General features: G+C 32.8%; 2 protein-coding genes across 2 annotated transcripts in view; one reads left to right on the top strand and one right to left on the bottom strand.

Annotated features, from left to right (window-relative positions):
* Window positions 1–17,369, top strand: part of LOC136985266 (kinesin heavy chain-like) — a 90,640-nt gene extending 73,271 nt beyond the window's left edge. Inside the window, exons 12-27 of the mRNA XM_067282514.1 lie at window positions 1,304–1,566; window positions 4,032–4,238; window positions 4,318–4,467; window positions 4,548–4,643; window positions 5,630–5,725; window positions 6,462–6,579; window positions 6,661–6,835; window positions 7,870–7,971; window positions 9,218–9,278; window positions 12,051–12,230; window positions 12,330–12,466; window positions 12,545–12,624; window positions 12,708–12,798; window positions 12,867–12,925; window positions 15,867–15,932; window positions 16,044–17,369. Of these exons, the coding sequence (XP_067138615.1) occupies window positions 1,304–1,566; window positions 4,032–4,238; window positions 4,318–4,467; window positions 4,548–4,643; window positions 5,630–5,725; window positions 6,462–6,579; window positions 6,661–6,835; window positions 7,870–7,971; window positions 9,218–9,278; window positions 12,051–12,230; window positions 12,330–12,466; window positions 12,545–12,624; window positions 12,708–12,798; window positions 12,867–12,925; window positions 15,867–15,932; window positions 16,044–16,060 (1,898 nt within the window). The 3' untranslated portion in view covers window positions 16,061–17,369. The remainder of the gene's footprint in view (window positions 1–1,303; window positions 1,567–4,031; window positions 4,239–4,317; window positions 4,468–4,547; window positions 4,644–5,629; window positions 5,726–6,461; window positions 6,580–6,660; window positions 6,836–7,869; window positions 7,972–9,217; window positions 9,279–12,050; window positions 12,231–12,329; window positions 12,467–12,544; window positions 12,625–12,707; window positions 12,799–12,866; window positions 12,926–15,866; window positions 15,933–16,043) is intronic.
* Window positions 17,370–22,798: 5,429 nt separating this feature from the next.
* On the bottom strand, window positions 22,799–23,183 carry SNRPG (small nuclear ribonucleoprotein G). The gene has a single exon (XM_067282521.1). It carries the CDS (start codon window positions 23,097–23,099, stop codon window positions 22,866–22,868), a length of 234 nt encoding a protein of 77 aa, XP_067138622.1. The 5' UTR covers window positions 23,100–23,183; the 3' UTR covers window positions 22,799–22,865.
* Between the last annotated feature and the right edge of the window lie 63 nt (window positions 23,184–23,246).

Here is a 23,246-nt window from a genome sequence, read left to right as displayed (position 1 = left end):
TCCCATATTTGAAACCAGTACAAAAAGTTCTATTAGACACAATTTCTCTCTTCTGTGTGCCAAAAATCATGTCGACCATTGTAATTTATGCTTATCACTGAAGGATTCGTCGGGAGAATGAGTAACAATTAAATAATGATAGTTAACTAATATTTGTTAATGATACATTTTAACATACGAAATTGCTGCTTATTTTAGTTTTTAGTTTATCGAAATCTGATACTACCGACAACAGACCAAGCTGCTAGTTTATTGCATATAAATAGAAACAGTCAATGTTTCTATTTACATGTGATGAAACACTTTATCACACAATAGTTGTAAATGGTAACAGGACTTCTGTTGTTTAATCTACCAATAAAAAATTTCATTTCATTAAAGAATTATCATATATTTTTTAATTATTAATTTGCAGTTTAAAATACTTTAGTACATATTTTAGTAATATATAGATCTAATGCCAGTCAACAAAACAGAAGGGTTAAAGTACTGAACTTGGATTTTTAAAAGTGTGTATGAAATATCATGAAGTCTGTAAATAATTAATATTAACAACTTTTAAGGATTGAAGTGATGAAAATTTTGAATTGCCTAGATATGAAGTTTTTTAAAATTGGAAATGTTGCTGATTTGAAATCACATTTGCCATTGCGGATTGCTTGAAGTGCTTCTCAACCTGGAAGAGTTGGCATTTCTTAGTCTAGAGAAGCATTTCTCAATCGCGGTGATATTAAAGGGGGTCGCGGAACAATAATGAAATCATTTTATGAGAAAAAATCATTTATTATAAGCTTATAAACATTTTACTTACAATAAGTACACGTGTAAAGAAAAGAAATTAATGTGATGGTTGCATTTGTTTTTCGTTTAAAATTTTCTCCGTACTTGGATCTACGTTAGAAACACACAAAAGCAAATTGTTTTCTTAATTGGTTGTTATTCCTTCAAGTGGGGGGTTGCGAAATATTAATTTTATTTATATTTACTATTTGGGGGTTCGCGGAGCTAAGAAGTTTGAGAATCGCTGGTCTGGAGTATGTATATCTGAGGCTGGGAAATGCTAGTCTTATGTAATCAGTCTTAAGTTTGTCAACTATCATTTCTTATCAATAACAGGATCAGTCACAATTGAGAGAAATTTGATAACAATGATCATCAAATGACCAGAAGTAATTTCAATTTGTCAATACCTAGAAATTCTTTAATTAAATTTTTTTTTTATTAAAAATGATTATAAACATCTTTCCATTGTTAAATAACTAAAATAGTTTGTGCATTGAGAAGAGAATTAAAATTTTTACAGGTGAAAATGTTCCTCAAGACGAACAAACATCTTTGAAAGACTTGGAAACGAGTACGTTGAGTCTGTCGGACACCTCCTCCATTACAAGCATTCCGGCAGTTGTGGCAAACGTTCCTTCCGAACCACTCAGCAATGACGAAAGATCAAAGTTTGAAGAAGAAAGAACTCGCTTGTATGCACAAATGGACGAAAAGGACGATGAAATCGATCGCCAGAGCCAGTTAATTGAAAAACTTAGAGAACAGATGTTGGAACAGGAAGAAGTAAGTACTCTTCCAATTTACATTCATTCATTAAATATAATTTCGGAATTTATTTTGCTACATTTTGTCTGCAATTAAAGTAACATGTCAAAAAATTTCATGGTTTAAATGACATGGAACTAAAAAAAAAACACACATTAATGAAGAATTGTGAATACAATTGATTTCTATATTATTAAAATTTGTTAATAAAATGATGGAAATGTATTTATTTAAAAATATTATACATTTGTTAATAAAAGTAATTTTTATAAAAACTAATAAACTCTTACAATTGTTTTCATAAAAATAAAATATGTATACAGGATATTTATTTATTTTGATAAAATCACAAAAACAATTATTGTCAGAGAAATACTGGGATAGGTTCTTCAATGGTAATTTATTGTTGTGTGGAAATAAAATACATTATACAATAGAAACTGCTTACTGTAATTGTGGATATTAAAATCAATTATTTAACATTGTTAGAATTAGCAAGTTCTATATACTTATAATGCTTTATTTACTTGTAATCAAAGTTTCAGTTGTAGTTATTGTTATCTTTGGTTAAGTAGTGGGAAATGAAAGCTTAAAAAATATCAATCAGCCTAAATACATGGCTGATAATGTACAGCAACGGCCAGTAGAATTGGTTTCTCTCCTATGGTGTGCAGCCTGTCAGACTTTGCAATGAGTAGGTATATGTTGTACAATACCCTTAATCCATCTTCATTTTGCTTTGATGATGAAACAAACTTATCATCTATTGTAGGTTCTCTTCAGAATTTTATCTTTAAGTGATTGAAAGCATGACAAATCTTTTTCTTTTTTGTCAGGGTGAATTCTGTTCAAGTGATCTGTTAGTTTTAATGGTTTCTTAGCATCATTGCTAAAGACTTTTTTGCATATGAGGCCCATTAGTAAACGTTTGTTTGATAATGATGGGACACAAATCCTAGCTTCAAACAGTCCAGTCCAAGCTGTGTTGTCTGCATTTCTTTATTGGTTTAGTCATATTATGATCTGAAGAAGTAAAAACTTTTATTAACAAACAATTTTGACAGCACCTGTGATAAAAAAAACAAAGTCTATACTTACTTGAAACAGAAGATTTTTGTTCAAACTCAAATAAGTAAACTGTCCTCTGATTTTGTTTTTCATAATACTGCTTCTCAATAAATAATTACAGTAGAGCGTCGATAAGTGGAACCAATTGGGAACTGGGGTCCTTCCAGTTAATGATTTGTTCCAGTTTCCGACTTTGTACGAAAAAATACATTAACCTGTCCGATGTTCAAATTTTTCTCCGTTGCGTATCACTTCCTGTTGAATTTTTCTCCGTTGCGTGTCGCTTCGTGTTGAATTTTCGTCGATTTTAAGCCTAACGAAAATTTTTATAATAATCATCGAGGCTATCGTATCGTTAAAAATTATTTCTGCATTTTGTACAAACAAAATAAATATATTAAAGAATATAAAAAACATGAAAATTATACTTTAGAAGTAAATTTAGTATCAAAAACATTCGATTCAGCACGACACAGTCCGACTGAAAATCGTTCCACTTTCTGGTCATTCCACTTACCGACGTTCCACTTATCGACGCTCTACTGTATATTCAAAGTTCAAATCACAAATAAATACATGTCACATAAAATGAACCAATTTATAGTGTTATATGAAAGCATGACTGTACAAGATCGATAGCTTCTGCTAATATCAAATATCGTCTTGTCCCACTGTGAGCAAGTGCGGACGTGCAACAGTTTTTCATGTCCGCATTTGCTTAGATATGTTCGACAAGACAATGCACAGACATTTTCATGCATTCATACATGTGACTCTTTTAATGACACATTTGACCTTTTTGTTGACAAGTTTGGTACGTAATGTTTTTTTGAATTATTTTACTTATTAATTAGGTACCTCTTGGAGTCATAGATATTTTGAAGTAACAAACAAATAGTAGTGATAAGGGGTCTATTTTTGCTGTCGTCGACTCCCAAATCTTTTTTTTATTGAAACTATCAACTCCAGGGGTTGATATCGACCACTTTGGGAACTCTTGGTCTAAAGGTTAACTTTAGGCTTTTACAATATATATATATATATATAAGGATGATAAAAATCATGAACCTAGCTTCTTTTCATTAAGAGAACCTCTGTTCAATGTGCATCTTTTGTCTGTGAATGATGAATCATATCACTTTAGCATTTTATTATTATTATAAAGCTTGCATTTCTGTCCAAAAGATGATAACATGAATTCATTCTTTTCCTCCTAGAAACAGTATGCTTACAAATATTAACAAAATCAAGCAAAAAAAAGATTAGAAAATTGGATATTTTAGCTTAATTCTTCATTATCCTTCATTTTTTATGTAAATTTTGTATAAAGTAATTTCAGATTTTTGAATAATAAGTTCATTATACAATTGTTGCAATTTATATGGAAATAAAATATAAAATGTTTTTACTTACAGTTAATTTCGTCTACTCGTCGAGATTTTGAAACCCTCCAACAAGAAATGAACAAAATCCAACAAGAAAATGAGTCTGCTAAAGAAGAAGTGAAAGAAGTACTTCAAGCATTAGAGGAACTTGCCGTTAATTATGATCAAAAGTCTCAGGAAGTAGAAAATAAGAACAGAGATTATGAAAATCTGAACGAGGAGTTCAATCAAAAAATGGTTAGTCACAGTTAAATAAAGTTTTGCCGATTTTAATGTTTCGAGTAAACTTATATTTATAACGAGATAAATTTTACAGTCGCAACTGAACTCTACTCAAAATGAACTACAACAAATAAAAGATAATTCTCTGCATCAACGACGTCGTGTGACAGAAATGCTGACTAACTTGTTGAAAGATTTGGGAGAAATCGGAGTGGTTCTCGGTGGAAATACGGCTGACATGAAGGTAGTTTTAGTCATATTTTTGTAAAATTTCGTTTGAAATATTTTATGTGAAAACGTTTTTGTTTAATTTTTTTTTAACAGCCTTCGGCAGATGTTAATGGAAAAGTGGAAGAGGAATTTACCATGGCTCGGTTATACATTAGTAAAATGAAATCGGAAGTTAAAGGATTAGCACAAGTAAGATATTTCCTAGATTAAGTTGATTTTAATGTAGTAGTTACAGATAAAAAGGAATGTTTACAATATTTAGATAATGATTATTTTTAATTTAAATTAAAGATTTATTGTATTTGTCTTTTGCAAGTATTTTTGAGAGTAATTTAGTTCTTTAGAAATTCCATTCAGATTTATCTATTTTGAATAAGAGAATTGACAATTTTTCTTAAATTCAAACTGAATTTTGACTAAGTAGATTTTAGTGAATATTTAAATACAGTAGACCCTCCTATAAAACGGGTTCGTGTAACACGGATTTGTAACATGGCAAAAAATTGCGATTGTGTTTGTATAACACAGTAAAACGTCATCTCCAACTCGTGTTGCGACAGGATTGGTCGAATCTGGACCAATGGCAGATATTGTACAAACCACCGAGTTTAAACGAGCAGTGGACCTACTAAAAATCGTTTATTATTTAACGACCATAAAAATTATATTTTTATTAATGATGTCTCCAAAGTTCGGCGAATTTTTCACAGAAAAATAACTTATCGGGAAACACGCGCCCGCCGTTCGACGAGCCGCTCCGCGACAAAAACAAGCTTAAGTAATGGCGTCGTCGAACGGTGCACACTCGGTAAGTAATCCTACAATTTTTTGTTTACAGCATAGTTTATATGGATTATTTCCAAAAAATTATACGTGATTTGGAAATGTCGAGTCAAATTAGTCTAGAATCGATTAATTTTATGGAAGAAAACCTTTTAAACTGTCATAGCCCCTAAACTGCACACGTGCCGGGCCGTGATTGGCTCGTGTATTTAAGTGACTCGTACAACACGGAATTCATATAACACGGAACGTATGTACCTTGCTATAGGGGGGTCTACTGTATTATATAAAACGATTTTAAAAATCAGTTTAAATTTAAAAATAACAACAGACAAGTATAAAGTATTATTTTATTATAAGTTTACATAAAGTTTGAAAAATTTGTCTTTTAGAGATGTCATCAATTGGAAACTTTCCAGTCTGATTGCAATAAGAAAATTGATGCTAATGAAAAAGATTTAGCTGAATGCAGACTTCTAATCAGTCAGGTAAATATTTTTAAAATCATATACTATAAATTATATGAAATGACACAAAAATAATAGAAGCATTAGCAATCACTTCATCTTAACTTCTTTTTCTACAATTAATAACTCCAGTGAATTTGTACAGTTGATAAACAAACTGGTGGCTTTTTAAAGACTTCATTGTCGTATCTCAGGAGTACTCGTTAATGTATGTGGGTCTGTAGCAAATGAGTTGAGAATACTGAATTTAATAAGACACTAAAATTAATCTAACCATTTTCGTAGAAAATGTTTTAGAATTCCTATTAATGTACTGATGTTATAATAAATTATTTAGGAAAAGTAATATAAACTTGTACTTTGATTTTTTTTTTAAACTATATTTCTGTTCTTCGATATTACAGCTCAGTTTCATTTAGTTTGTTCTTAATATTCAGAATTGTATTTTGGAGGATTTTGAATTGTTTTAATTAACTTAAAATAATGGAGCTTAATTAAATCTGGAAATTTTATTGAATAAAATGCTACAAGATTTCATGATATGTTTGTATTCGTTTGTTGTATTGTTATCACAATGCGGCGGAAAAATTTACAGTAAAAACTAGCTCGTGTATGTATAAAATCGAAATTTGATGTTGGTAAAGACAACAGTAAAAGTTTATTCCACTGTAATATAATATAATTTGGTTTCTTAATATTCATAATCATGGTTAACTTAATATTTACCATATTTTATTTACATAATTAAATGTTGTAGTATGAAAAGAAGATGGCTTCTCTTCAAGAATCTATGAGAGATGTTGAAAATAAGAAAAGATCTTTAGAAGAAGCCGTGGACACATTGAACGAAGAATGTGCTAAACTGAAAGCCGCAGGTAAGATTGTAAAGAAACCAATAGCTGGTCGAGTTGCCGATCAAAACTTTTAAAACAAAAAAAAAATAATTAATTTTGCAGAGGAAATGCATATAATGTCTAGTAAAGAAAAGGAAAAAGAAAAGGATACTGCAGAAAAAATGAAATTGGCTTTGGAGCAACAGATAGAGAAACATCGAGAAACCCATCATAAACAGTTAGCTGGTCTGCGAGATGAAATTGCAGATAAACAGACTCTTATCGATCAACTTAAAGAGTACGTACATTCAAATAATAGTTATAATTATCAAGTGTTCTTAAATAATCGACGTGCTTTTCATTTCAAAAGATATTTGTAGATGTTATCTATAAAAGGCTACTTACGATCTACATTTATGTTAATATAAATGTTGATGTAAATCAGGGGTTTCCAACTTGGTCATTGGCAACCCTCAAGGAGTGAGTTGGTTTATTTTAGGGACTGTAAATTAGTAGTAATCATTTGGAAGTTGGTAGACAAATCTGTTTTTCTTATATAATAAAATATAATACTACTAGATATATTTTTAAATTTTAGTAAAATAAAACATGAAGATGATGTAAGTTAAATAAAAACAAATGTTATTAATTCCTACATGAATTTTAATTTCATTCTGTTTCTAATAATTAGTTGGTGAATAATGAGTTAAATCTAAGATGGGACTCTAAGCTATAGGTTCGGATATCGGATCGGCGATCGTGCTTCACACACACACACACAGACAACAGCTTTTATACATTAGTAATAGTACATTTTTAAATTTATATTCTTTTTATTAAAGCAGATGTTTCCAAAGTGTGATCCGCAGCTTCCTCGCAGGGGCGCCACAAAACGTTATAAAATTTTTATAATTTTACTTAATTTAAAAAATATTGGCTATTTTGCAAATTGTACTTGTTAGAATTTGACATAGGGTGCCTCGGGAAGATCTCGATTTAGCAAGGGTGCCGAGAATCAAAAAAGTTTGCAAACCACCGACTTAAAGATTAAAGACGATAAAGGCATTTTTTCATTTTATGGAACAGTATTTGCTATTTTCATCAAGCCTTAAGTATCTGTTCCGATTATTTTTTTGTTTTTAAATATGTCATTTCTTTGCTTTAACAATACACATACTCAATATTAAAAAATGTTAAATATTTAAAGATATGTTCTCCAAAGATATAACAACTGTCATTGTTATAATAAGTGTTTAATAAGTATTTCAGATTATCAAAAACAATTAATATTTTAAATGTTTAAAATTTAAAATCTATTTTTGTTTTTTGTAGCACTAACCAGAAACTTTCACTTGCTCAAGAACGTTTGCAACAGGAATATGAAAAGTTAAAACAAGAGGAACAAGAAAAGAGTCAGAAACTGCAAGAATTAATGTAAGTATTACTGAAGTATTTTTTTGTTTTTTCCAACACCGGTAATTGGTTCATAATAAAAATTTATTAAAATGGAAAATTTCAAAGTATCGAAAGTGTGTTGTTTACTACTACATGAAAGTATTCAGCGTGTAGCTGTAGAATTTTATATTGGTAGAGCTAAATTCATTATTATATAAGTCAGTAATAAAATTAATTGACATTGAAATTTACTTCTGTAGTAGAGGTAAACTTCTATGCTGATTACTACTTTACCTCTGTTTGGTATGGTGGCGTTTTTTTTATAAATTTATTTATTTCTGTGTGAGATTTTATTACTAGGAAATGTTGAAGATTTATATTGTATTTACTAACTTAGGCTTTATTTAGATTAGCTTATGACAGCGTTTCTTAACTCTTTCGGATTAATGACACGCTTTGAATTTAATTAGATTCCTGCGACGACGCACCGTAATTTTTAAAACAAAAATATTTAAAATTGCCACGTTAATAATACACTTTGATATAGGTTGTTTGTTTGTTATGAAATAAATAACTCTATCAAATATTATAGATCCAATTATAGTTAAAAAGTTATTAATTTAACAAAAATTATTGAAAAAGTCCTAATCCTTATGTGATATTTGTACCTGTTGTTTGCGTAATTTCTTTATTCGGGGATGACTAATTGACAAGGAAAATTTAAAATAAATTATGGTTAATTTTTAAAAATTTTGGTAATATGAAAGTTAAACTTGACAAGAGAAAACCTCACAATTTTACAAATATATTATAAAAATGAAAAATCTATTTGAATTAATATGTAAAGAGTTAGTATTGGTTTTTAAGCGTCTTTAAACTAGCAAGCCACAATGTTTATAGAAGCTCCAAAGAGTTGGTATGCCAGTATATGCATTGATGCATGAAATTTTTGTGAAGGGATATGTCGATGCCACAAATTCAACAACTGGCATTTTAGTGAGTACCTTGTCCTTCCTTTGGTTATCTGGCAGTAAAAAGATGAAAGATAAATAAAAGAACTTATTTGAAATTATAAAAAATATTTAATATTTTTGCGACTCGTGAGTTAGGAAACACTGGCTTGTGGTGATGTATTTAATAATAATTGTTTGGGTTATGGATAATTTATTAATTTCAAAACTGAATTGAATTTAGATTGAACAATGATGTTTAAATTGAAATAAATTTGTCAATAACAATCTTATTATTACGTACGAATCTAAAATTACTGTAACTTTGTTTTCAGGTTACTCAGTGATAGACGTGAGCAAGCTCGTCAGGATTTGAAAGGATTGGAAGAGACTGTCGTACGTATAAGTTTATTCAAAAGTTATTGATGTAATGACGCTATAAGAATCTATAAAGTTTGGTGAAGATGTATTTATTGAACCAATAAAATTAAGGGAAATGTAAACTGGTTTTTCAGATAACCAAAATTTATTATTATAAAAAAGAAGTATTTTTGCCTGTTGCGAGCCAGCTTCATGCATTCTGAATTTCAGACATGAAAAATTTGCTTTATTGGAGTTTAAAATGCAACAAAAATACCTATGAGTACTTTTAAGCTGGTTGCTTGTCTTCAGATATCAATGTTTTAAAGATTAGTACAAAGAACATCTAAGTAAATTGAATACAAATTGAAAGTAAACTTTTATAATATTATATATATATATATATATACATACATATATTCTATATTCTATTATATAGATCAGCGGTTGGCAACCTTTCTGACCACACAGACCACTAAACTCACAATTTTGAATCCCGTGGACCACTATTATAAATTTTTTTAAACAATACAAAATCTGTAGAATAATGATCACAAAAGTTCAATTTTACTATATTAATATGAAACTTGCGTGTTTAATTATAACAAATTAATGCAAGCCTAAAGTTTATTGCTGTTTGTTTGAAACACGTTTATGGATTCTTAGCGCTTTTCTGCGAAGGACAATCGTACTCACAATATTGTTCATTATTTATTGATAGCCGTCACTTCGTATTTGGTTTTAGATTCGAATAAAAAAAATCCCAATGAGTGAAAAGCATTTTGCATTTCTTTTGTAATACTTTGTGTAACCTTCTGTTGATCAATGTCCAAATTTCTCCACAGACCATCGGTTGCCGACCGTTGTTATAGATAATGATTTTGATTGTGTTATGAAGATTTATACATTGAACATTTGTCTGCTCCCCAAAATGAGCAGCAAAAGAACCTTTTAAAGGTTCTTTGCTGCTCATTTTGGGGAGCAGACAAATGTTCAATGCTCAGGATATATAGGGCTCTTGTTCGCTCTAAGCTAGACTATGGATGTGTTGTGTATGGCTCTGCGCGAGAATCTACTCTTCGGATGCTGGATCCAATTCACCATCAAGCATTGCGTTTGTGCAGTGGTGCATTTCGAACTTCTCCTGTTCAAAGTTTGTATGTGGATGCTCATGAGCCTCCACTATCTCTTAGGAGAGAACAGTTGTCTCTTTTTTATTACATTAAACAGAGATCTCAAAATAAGCTTTTAGCTGATTGTTCAGATAGTCAGCTGAAAAGATTATTTGCAGCTCGCCCAAGTAGTGTCCCTACATTCAACATAAGAATAGGAGAATGTAAGCAGCACGATTGACCTGGACACAAGCAACATTTCACAGGTTGAGGTTAATAGTATTTCCCCTTGGTTAATCCCAGTGATAAATGTTGATTTAAGCTTAAAGCAGTTTCCAAAAGAAACCACCCCAGACTATGTCTATAGACAGCACTTCGCAGAAATTCAACATCGTGACAGGAATTTAATTCCTATATACACAGATGGATCTAAATCGGATGACTATGTTGGCTTAGCCTTTGTCTGCCAAGACGAAATTGTGGCAGAACAAATAGCTCCGATTTCTTCCATCTTTACTGCGGAATTGCAGGCTATTTATTTAGCCCTAAAGTATATAAATAGGAAAGGTCATCGTTGCTGCGTGATTTACACTGACTCAGTTAGTGCACTTCAGGCTTTGATCTCGTATGAACCTAGTTCTCACTCCATAGTGATTAAAATTCGTAAGCTGATTTGCCATCTTTTTGCGAGGAATTTCTTTATAAAATTTTGTTGGGTCCCAGGCCATGTAGGTATAAGAGGGAATGAAGAAGCTGATGCAGCTGCAAAGTCAGCAAGTCCTTCTCAGCATACAATGTTTATTGAAGGAGGTGACTTGAAGCTGGTCGTTAAAAAACGACTAGCAGAGAGATGGCAAAATGTGTGGAACGAACAAGTCCACAATAAACTTTACGAGATCAAACCTATACTAGAAAATTGGACACACAACAAACGGTATGATAGGAGATCTGAAGTCATTCTTACTCGTTTGAGAATTGGACATACTCGACTGACTCATCAATACCTTTTAAAGGGTGATGACCAGCCTGTATGTCAGTATTGCAACTGTAATGTAAGTGTTAAGCACATACTGAGCAATTGCATCGCCTCTGAACGGATTCGTAGGCAGCATTTTGGAAATGCAAGTTTTAAAGAGATTTTGGGCCAGAGGCCAAATGTTGATAAATTATTGAACTTTCTAAAAGTTACAAATATTTATAGAGAGATTTAATTATTTATTTATTCATATCTATATACATCTTGTTGTTATACACAGTTTAACTGTTGTATATTTTTGTTATTAGTTTTTTGTTTTTTGTTTTGTTCATTTTTATTGTTATTTATGTACTTATATATACCATAAGTCGTGGCGCAGCTTGGCCCGTGTGGCCCTTGTGCCAATAAACCTTAACTAACTAACTAACTAACAAGATTTATACAAATTGTCACCTTTTTAAACATGACGGCAAATAATTTAATATTGTAAAAACGTTTTTGATCGTCTTTAACGATCTTTGTTAGTTAAACAATAAAGTAAAAAGAACGTTAAAGAAATAGAACATAAAGACTGTGTATTAATGTTCTATGAAGATCGTGTATTAATATTCTATAGATAGATGTTAAGTAAAATAAAATATTTAAAATGAGGTAATAAGTTGCAGAAATTTATTAGAAGAACAAATATTTTTTTTACAAAATTAAATTTTTTTTCTTCAGGCTAAAGAACTGCAAACATTGCATAATTTACGCAAATTGTTCGTTCAAGATCTTCAGAGCAGGGTTAAGAAATCTGCAATTGGCGACGATAACGAAGATAGTGGGGGAAGTCTCGCACAAAAGCAAAAAATAGTTTTCTTGGAAAACAATTTAGAACAACTTACTAAAGTCCATAAGCAGGTCAGAAGTGATGTATTTTCAATATTTATTATCATCCATAAAACAATTTAAAGATTTTAATGAAATTTTAAGACTCATTCGAATCTCTAAATCTTTCAGTTGGTACGTGATAATGCCGATCTCAGATGTGAGCTACCAAAATTAGAGAAGAGATTAAGAGTTACAATGGAAAGAGTCAAAGCTCTGGAGACTGCTCTTAAAGAAGCTAAAGAAAATGCCATGCGTGATCGTAAAAGGTATGCATTTTTTTTTTATGTATGAACAATTGTGGTTTAAAAATAGAAAGTTTCTCTAATTAAGGAAAATTTTTCTAGGTATCAGTATGAGGTCGATCGCATCAAGGAAGCAGTCAGGCAAAAGAATCTTTCTAGAAGAGGCCACATGGCACAGATCGGTAAGTGAATAATGTAATTATCTAATATAAACTATTAGACATTAGATACATTTATTGATGACAAATAAATCTGTATTTAAAAGCAAAACCTATTCGAGCTGGTCAACATCACGGAATTCCCACTCTCAGGCCTGGTATGATACCTTATCAGTCTCCTGCAGCAATGGAAAGAAGGTGAGACTCGATATTTTTTGAAAACATAAGGAAAAATTACGACGATATTCATTACATTTTTTCTACAGTATGAATGCCATGAATGCAGCTGATGGTGATGGACGCAGAATTCCAAACATTTCTTCAGGTTGAAATTTATGATATATATAATAATAATAATAATAATTTGTTTTTCTTTTGACAAATGAAAAATTCATTGTCTAAAAGTTGCTTCCATGTATTAATACACATTTAAATAGACGATAGTAAATAGATTTTATAATGAAGAGAAATTATAGAAATTGCTTTCTAGTTATTTCCAAAAATGTCATCAATTCTTTGAGTTTTGATTTTGGATTTCTCTATAAACAATATCGATTTTAAATAAATAACACATTAAATAATTAGTTCTTATTTCACATTATTCTCATTCCAGTCATCAAATAATAGTTTGTAATAGAATTAGAAAATTCAGTCTAGAAATTGCTGTCAGAGTCTTTTATGGTACTTTGCAAATATACATAGAAGGGTAATGTTAATACTGGTACTCCTCACTTTACGACCGAGTTCCGTTCCGACGACTACGTCGATAAGCGAGAAGCTTGCACCAGGAATATAGGATCATTGTAAAATTATACAAATTATGCAACAAACTTTAAATTTATTCATAAAAAGACTATTATAGTACGTGTAGTGTGCATGTCACCATTCGCCACTGACCGACACTCGAGCCGAGAAAAGGGATTCCCCGAATTGCAGGTCGAAACTTGATTGGTCGTTAAGCAGATAGGTCGTAAAGTGAGGAGTACCTGTAGAATTCAAGCTCTGTAACAAAAATTGTTTTTATGGTGTTAGATAAATTCAGTAATAAATAATTTTACAAATGATAAAAAAGAAGTCCAGGTGAGTAGATTATAATCCAGCATTAATAAACAGTTTAATAAAAAGTAAAGAATGAGGTAGGGTCAGATAAACACATTTATATTCATACCTTTTTCTCTGAGTGAGGAAATGGCTTAAATGTCTCTAAAATAACTTATAAAATTACATTATCTGTCCTAGATTAAATTAGACAGAAAATTATATTAAGTTATTGTAATTTTCTAAATTATTTTATAATTTTAATAATCATGCAAATAATTTTTGCCATTTGATTGCTTTTCTTCTGTGATATACAGTGATACCTCGGTTTTCATCGATAATATGTCTGAAAACAGTCTGCAAAATCCGAAACTGACAAAAGCCAAGCCAATTACTTCCATATGAATCAATGTAAATCCAATTAATTCACTCTAAACACTGTAAAAACACATTTTATAGAGAATAAATATAGTGTTTTAAAACTAAAAAATTAATATAAAATAAATATGAAAGATTGATGTAAAGAGTGTATGAAGCAGTTTGCTAGAAACATGCTGGCAGCAACTGGAAGCTATCTTAGATTTTGAACAGAGGTACTGGCTGCATGCTGATATTTTGAACATGCCCATTGTTTGGCTAGATGCATGGGATAATGCTCACACAACGAAAAACAATGCCATACTGAGCAGGAAATGCATGATTTCGCAAAATTAACAGCATGGTGATGTGAGTATGTTGATGAAAACCAAGACAAATTTTTTTGTGGAAAAATTGACGATAACTGAAGTCAACGAAAACAGAGGTATTACTGTATTATCAAAAATTACTTCTACCATAAAAAATACTGATACTTGCACCAAATATTGTATAGTAGGATGGAGATCCTACTATACAATATTTGGCGTGCGTATCAATCTATAGTATACTAGGAGATGGAAGCTGCAAAAAGACATCTTCGTCCTACTATTAAAAGTATTATACAGTAGACCCCCTATAACACGGAACTTATCTACCCTGTTATAGGGGGGTCTACTGTAGTCCCATAAATTTTAATTTATTCAGAATACAGTCAAACCTGTTTTTATGCGCTCTTTTTATGTGCGATTTTTTTAATGCGAATTTTTAATTTGTGCGGTATAGTTGGCGACTAGTCTCGTGCGATTCGTCATGTCTTACGTTGACTTATTATAGCTAAATAAACTTATTATAGCATAAATGCACTTATTATAGTAATATTATTGCATGAATATGCGAAAAATGAAATAATTTACTTTTTAAGTCAATAAAACACCACCTGGACAAAAATATGTAAAACAGACGATAGACCAGACGATGCAGTCAAGTGCTGACATCTGTTGTCAATAAATTCTATTTCGTACGGTTTTGAGTTATTTTCTATGTGAGACTTTTTTTATGCGGTCCCTGTTGACCGCATAAAAAAAATATTTTTTAATTGTGTCGCGAAAACTATTATTTACAGCCATTCGTGAAGTTTCGTGAGATTTTTTTTATGCGTTTTTTTAATGCGGTCCCTATCCCCCGCATAAAAACAGGTTTGACTGTATATGTGCCTGCAAAATAATTATGATACAACTGGCAAAGTAACCAAATGAAAGAAGCAGTACACCTTGTATAACTCCAGCAATATATTTAGTAAAGAATATTATACAGGGTTTCAATTAAAAAGACAGCATATTTTGCATTTTTAATTCAAACTGTAAAAGATGGAAATACATTCTACACATCACTAGACAGAAATTACAAACGATCTTAGCCATAGGCCGAGAAGCGATATATCACTAGACAGAAGAAGGTTCAAAGTTTTAAAAGCATGCCTAGAAGTTCCATTCAGTTCCTTCTTTATAGGAAAATGGTGACACCACAGGAAAGTTTTGTATTGCAGTTTGTGAAGTGTAAATCCATTGTTATATTGCAACATGCAAAGGAAATTTCCATAGCTTTAACATTTAACATAAATGAAAAATGTCTTCATATTATATTGTAATTTTTGCAGTCAACGGAAGAAGGCAGAACATGCAGAAAGCATGTATTTTTATCTAATAAAATATTCTAGAATTCTTCTTATGGGAGCCTTTTTGCATTGTTACAAATGCAAAATATAAATTTTACTGATATTGTCAGCAGTTGTTATTAAAGTTCAATTAAGCTAAAATTTGAAGAGAATTTGTTATTTTGAAATAATAATAATTTTCTTTATTTTTTGATAGATGTGTCTGCTATGAAAGCTCGTAACAAAAAATCGTCACCAGCCAAAAGTTCGGTGGTGGGAAAAGGTAAATGGGAGTAACTTACTTTCTTTTTAACAATAAGATTATTATTATAAAAGCAGATGTTGAATGACAGGCGTGCTAAATTATCTGGTAATGATGTGTGTCTATTTTCAGAAGCCGGGGAAAGTTAATGAGTATAAGATGCAAATAGTCCAGTGAAAGTTCTTGTATTTTATGTCGAATCCTTCCCCATTGCCCGAACATTCTGAAGCCAGCTTTTGTGTGTGGTGTACACGTATACGGTGATCTCGTTTGGGAAAGGTGCAACAGTCGACACTTCTTTATTTATCACGTAGCGTATCCGTCACCTAAACCAAAGACATTTATTCCGTAGGTTCGTGTAGATAATCTTCTCTACATAAATTTGCAGCTTGTGAAAAAGTTTATATATATACATAAATATATATATATATATATAATTACATACATACATACATATAAATATTATTTCGTCGATGTATTTTTGTGTTCCGTCTGTCGAATGGGACTCGGCTGTGATGTAATTACGACGTAAATGTGATTTACGTTCGATGGGTACGATCTCTTCTCCGTCGTACCACTCCAACAGAGTGGAAAGAAGCGGCGTTAGATTTATACGATTGTTTCCTAGTTTCTCAGGTTTCGTTTAAGAACTATTATTATTATTGTTATTGTTAAAGTGATTTTTGTTTATTATGATTAATAGAAAGAGCAGCTTCCTATCTTTGTTTCTCTTATGACAAGCTTGGCATTGGCAGTTAAACACTCTCCCTATTATGGTGCTTGTAAATGATCTGTATCCTGGCAGATATCACATGATAGGTGAGATCGTTAGTATTATTTTTACAAAAGATTACGACCAGAGGTTTTTAACGCTTGCACATATTAAACGATACGGTCAAGTTCTTTGACGAGCATACTCTCGCACCCATCGACGTCCTTATACAAAACTATTTATAGAGGTACACGTAACCTTGGGAAGGATCGGAGAAGATTCAATACTTTCATTTTTTGATTTTATATTCGATCGTGTGGATAAAATTAATATTTGCAAAATTTATTTTGTAGTTTAATATATTTTGAGAGGTCAGAATGGGTTCCACCCCTGTGGAATAGTTCTAATCTTTCATGCGTATGATGAATTCAAATCTTATTCCAATATTTATGGAACCATAAAGAGTAGAATAAAAATAATCTGAAAAATCGAACCAGAAGAGAATGCACTAGATGATTTAACAGCGCAGTTTGTTAAATAGCCATCATCGTCATAAATCTCTAGATTGTCTAACGTAATATTTTCCGACACGGAGTCAGTCTCGAGAGACGTACTACATTTATTATTTTGTGGTAAATCCGAAATAGCCAAATTGTTTGGATATTTCTGCGTGAATCTGCGCAGCTTCTCAACGATTGCACTGTATCACTCTATAGACTAATAATAAAGTTTAAAATTTTCCTGGTTTCATTTGTTTATTAATGTTGTAACCGGAAGTTCAATTATTATTCTCACACCACATAGTTCTGTCGAGTCTCTAAAACAAAATCTTTTATAAAATACATTATTATGACAGCAAGTCCTCACTTAATGTCATCGAGAGTAGATAAAAATGCATTTGTAATCGTAAAACACTAAAAATTAGCAAAATTAGCCGGATGTACTTAGTTACTTTTCTAACTACTTAAAAGGGGTTTTGGACGAATAAACTAAATTGCTATATCCTTGAAATCCAACTTACACCCATTTTCAAGAAGAATTCAGAAACAATCATTTCTCAGATATTTTATTTGTATGCATTTCGGATCGAAATTTCTTATGAATTCCTCTTCGGTCTACAAAGCATAAAATTGTTTTGTAAATTTAAAATTTATAACGAACATATAAATTAATAAATAACTTACAATAGGTACAATTTGCGATAGAGCCCACACTCACCGAAATCGATCATAGGAACAATCATCCTGCATCACGTAACATCCTTTTATTCTTATATATGACGTCATTCCAAATGTCATCTATTAACATTCTGCTATTCAAATTAAGTTATCATTATTTATAATCGCTACATGTTCTTTAAACTTTCTTAAATATACATTGTTTTCTAAAAACAGAATTATTGAAAAATTTTCTTTATAAATAGTAAAATTGATTCTACAAGGTGGGAAATAGATGCCAAGGGTCACAAACACAATTTAATAAAAATAATGTTAACCGAATATCTCGTCGCTTACATCATTTAGTCTACCGTGTTTCCCCGAATAAGACCTAGTAGAGATTATGCTGAATTGCTAAATATAAGGCCTCCCCCGAAAGTAAGATCTCGCAAAGTTTTCGTTTGGAAGCATGCCCGCCGAACAGAACACCAGAGCATGCAGCTGTGATTCCTTTTAGCCCACCACTGTTCTCCCCTACTTTCACTGTCCACTGCAGAGCAGCTGCATGCAGGACACGAAGACCATCACCTACTGCCGACCTTGACGTTTCCTTCCGCGACCGTCACTTGTAAATGTGCAGGCAAGGCATCGAGAGGCCCGTCGCCTGCCACCATACCGTACGCTATCCCTACGAGTGTGCCCCGGTGGCCAGAAGCCGCCGTATCGTACGAAAAATAAGACCTAACCTGGATTAAAAAAAGGTTATTTAACCTTAATTGCCATCGTGCAGTAAGAATAAAGGCAGATGCGTGCGGGTGGCAAAATTAAGACTGCATGAAATGCCAACGACAGGTTTGACCAATCACCTGTTGTAATTGTCAACATCAAAAAAGAGTTGGTGGCAGCAGTGCTCAATGTTCGGTATCGCCTTAATTTTGATACCTGTGCACATCCACTTAAAGCCCTAAATATAAAGGTAACAACACACTTTTTCACAAATCTAACTAACAGTTGCTTTATAGGATCAGTCAAAAGTGTCACATGATAACTGCCATTTTCTGGTGAAATGATAGATCCAAGGTTATTGTTTTGCTTGTGTGCAGGTTTAACTTTATTTAAAATTCAATGTAAAAGAAAAATAATTGCAAAAATTAGTTAACAATCAATTTCACTCTTAATGATTTTTATACTCTGTCAGACCTAGGGGATGATGGAAAGGTATTTATGGATTTATAATCATACGTCATGCACAGAATCCCAAACATAAAGGTCTTCACACTATAACAAATGGCAAATCAATTAAAAGCATTTGTCCTAGAACTCCAACTAAAATTTAATGATGTGCACAAAAATCAGAATGAATAAATTAATTAGTGCTTTTGAAAAGCACTTTCATTTTAAACATTTGATAACTGACTTCTGTCAATTTAATTGTTGCTTGGATATTTTTTGCACTATACAGATTCTTGACCAAGTTCAAAGTAAAATACTGGTAATTAATAAGGTGACCAACCGTCCTCCTTTTGTAAGTTCTGTCCTCCCTCGAAAAGTGTCCTGCACGTCCTCCTTTTCGACATTTGAAGACCAATCTGTAAATCTCCATATTCGATTGATGCCGAGCCGATCCGTTGCATGTGACGTGATGTGTTTATATTTGACATGACGGTTCATCAAGGCTTGGTTCAGTGCAACAAGATGCGATTATGAAACACACGTGCTCTGCACAGGAGATCTTGAGAGAGTGCGCTGCATACAAGTAGCTTTGTTTACTTCTTATCGAAACATAACACGGCACATACGTATGCAGTAGAGATTATTATAGCGTATTATTGTTGCAATGAATAACATGTTTCTTTTATTTACAATATTTTTTCCTTCAATTTATTTGTGTCCTCCTTTTAATTGTAAAAAAGTTGGTCACCTTAGTAATTAAGGATCAAACATGATATGTCATGATTTGATGTTCAACACAAAATCATGTCATATCTTGTTAGTTATCTAGTTTTATTCTTGAGTTACCACATTCTATGTCCAAAGAGGTCACTTTCACAACTTATTACATATAAAAATCATTGACTTTCCAAATTTGTCAAAACTTATCCATAAATGTTGATAACTTGTCCATATGGAAAGTTGAACATACCCAAAAGTATACAAAGAATGGCAAGGTCTTTGCTCAATCGGTTTCATATTTTGCACACACCGAAATGGATTTAAGGTCAAAGCATAAAGGAGTTGACAATTACATTGTTTCAAACAGTTTTACAATTGAATTAAAATTGCACCACTTGTCATCACAGAAGCATCATTCCATGAGAACAGGTGAAAGATTGATTGGTTTTATCCCAAAAGAACAATGCCCAAAACCTCAAACCACCAAGAAATTAGCCTCCAATTTCATGGAAGATTATAATACACAATTTATTGATATATCACACTTCAATTACCTCTACTCAAACCAAATCAGAGTGGGTTGTTTAGAACCAAGAAAACACACATGATGGCTAATTGAAGAACTAAGGATAAAAATCTGTAGACTCACTGAACTTCCTTGATTTTAGTAAAGCCTTGATTAAATAGAAAGAAACTATGGTATCTCTGTTAAAGTAAAAGCAATATTATACTATACTTCTCAAAAATGAAATTGCATAGCCACTTGCACATTGCAGGACTGGTAGACATGACAGAGATATGCAAATGATTAAATGAACAAACAAAAAGATATGCAACAGACACCAGAAAATTTGGTAACAAATAAGTGGTGAGAGTTTGCTGTACATTGTGCCATCAAACATCATCTTCTCAGAACACCGTATCGGGTGCAGCCTGCACCAGTGGTCGAACCACAGGTTCCTCGGTTTGCGTGACCTACCAGTTTGCTGTCAGAATACTGGAAATTTGCACCAGGGCCGACTGCCAATCAAACGCAATGCCCAGCGTGAGGCCAGTATGACACCTGGCAAAAAGGGCCCACACAGTATTACCCGGGATACTGCCACAGCCATCATTCCTCCACAGACAGGTGGGATTCAACTATAAAAAATACCCAATGCCATTCAGTGGGTCCAGTTGCAACGACGACACCGTGCCAGACATGCAGCTCCGTGTCGAACAGTTAATGGCACCCTGTTGCCAGTTGCCACACATGCAGCCGGACTTCACGCAACCCGTCGAGAACGGTTTGGGTGGACACATAATGATGAATTTGTCCAGAATGCAGTTTTTATAGTCCGGGGTATGTTGCTTTAAGCCAAGGTTGAGACCGAAATTGAAGGCGTCGTCCACAGTGGAACATAACAAATCCATTTGCCGGTCAGACGTGCCAATCAAGCTACGTTCGTCAACAGAAACAAGAGATACAAGATGGAGAAGCACTTCACTTTTGGATATTTTGTCAAGAATACTTTACAAACCGTATCAAAATACAAGTTTTGCCAATGGTGTTGAGACTGCAGTGGCATATTGAGGGGGGTGCAAGAGGGTGTATCATGCACCGGGCACCACTCACAGAGGTGCACCCAAATGGTCTCCAAGACAAATTATATGTGTTTCTGGAGGGGGCACCAATAAAGTGTCATGCACTGGGTGCCAGTTATGTTCGCTATGCCACTGTGAGACTGTTATATAAAACAAACACTAGCTCACTTCAACTATAGTTTGTCTAAGAAAGGATCAACTTGGGTATTAACCAATGAGCATCGGCCATTGATTGCTCAGTTGTGGCAAGTTACTTCATTTGTTAAACGATATTGCCATTATAAACAGTATTGTGGAAGCTTCACGTTCTGGCATTGGATTACGAGACGTTTGCTATAATAGTAGTAAAATGTATGACTTTTTACAATCAATGAATGCCATAAAATATTAACATGGCAAAACAACTTTTCCATTAAATATCTTGCAAGAGAAAATAAAATTCACTTATTGTCTGACATATTAGGTGAAAATTGCTGAAATTATTAGGAAATGTATGAAATGGTTTAACCGAAGTGACATCACTCTCGAGTCAATTCTTTCAATAGACAGACTATAAAATACTTATATATTTGGATTAAAAGTTCATAATCCTCCTATTAATACCCTTATAGACAAACTCCTCTCAAATGTTAAAAAGTTCGTAAGTCTAGGTTTTGCCTTAGATCCCTATATTGACATAACGACAAATGTATACCAAGATCTTTCCACTCTAAGGAAATCTAAAATCTTCTCTAACACAAAAAAGTTTAGACTTTGTCGGCACGCTAGCCGGACACTTTACGCTTACAACTTTTAAACTCAACACTTTGCGATTTCAAAAAATAAAAGCACGCTTTGGCATACCAGACGGGGTAGTAATTTCGACGTTTTCGAGCTCTGGCGGCCACGATGCGATTTATTAAAAAACCTTTTCCGACCCGGACATCCGTAACGCTCTTCATTCAAACATTTCCAAATTAAACCCAATTTCTGGTCCGGCCAATCGACAGGAAGACAAATTTAGTTTTGGTAACTGGTCACAAAACAATAGTCACTTTTCGTGTTATGTATTGTTTCTCTATTGAAAGCAGTAATAACTGCACTCAATTATTTCTATATATATGTACAGGTACGGTATATACATTAATGTTACCTACGGTGACTAAAATGGCGGCTCGTCCGATTCCAGCAAACAGAAGAAAGTGGGTACGCACGTTCTAACCTATTCTAATAATTTGGTTGGTAATAATTATGGTAATTTATTGGAATAGGTTAGGTTAGAACGTGCGTCCCCACTGTTTTCTTTCTTGTTTGCTGGAATAAGACACGAGCCGCCATTTTGGAACCGTGGGTAACATTAACCGGATAATTAATCTACACACCGGCGATCAACGGTTTTAATGGAGACGATTTTCGAAGCTAATCTGAGATCTACGTTAAATTATTAAACGGCGATTAACGGTAGAAAGAATACATTTCGATAAACGAACAGTGAAATAAAAATACGGTTAAAGTACAAAAGCCACCGGTGTTCTGCGGAGATAGAAAGGAACAATTCGTACTTAAAGGAGAAAACTGTTTTATTTTACAAAAATTTAAAACGCGACAATGACGAGAAGGGAGCAATTTCTATCCGACTCTGTCCAGAGTTTCGAGCAGGACGATGCTGTTTCCTCTGACCACCACCATTCCGATGTTGTGCTTCTCTCCTCCTTTGGTCTCTTCCACCGCCTCGTCCATTACCAAGTTCATAAAGGGATCGAAACCTCGAAGGATGCCGCTCACTTGTCTTCCTCCGTTCAGTTTCAGACACATCTTTTTGTCCATGTAGCGTTTCAATTCGGGCGGGTGAGCCTTACTCATCTCGACGACTTAATAATCGGAAACAAAGCAATATAATTCACACACTCGTCACTCTCACGTTGAACCGCCGAACGAATGAAGTGTTGCCAGACGACTTGACAATTTCTCTATTAATTCACTAATTTTTAAAATATAAACAGGATTTTT

This window comes from Centruroides vittatus, unplaced genomic scaffold (genome assembly GCF_030686945.1).
Source record: "Centruroides vittatus isolate TY-2023 unplaced genomic scaffold, ASM3068694v2 contig_957, whole genome shotgun sequence".
Lineage (NCBI taxonomy): Eukaryota > Metazoa > Arthropoda > Arachnida > Scorpiones > Buthidae > Centruroides > Centruroides vittatus.
The sequence above is the reverse complement of the archived record's forward strand: the minus strand, read 5'-3'. Positions and strand labels throughout refer to the sequence as shown.

What these genes read in the sequence shown, in the direction of transcription:
- SNRPG (XM_067282521.1), bottom strand. Translation starts at nt 23,099, where the DNA reads ATGAGTAAGGCTCACCCGCCCGAATTGAAACGCTACATGGACAAAAAG.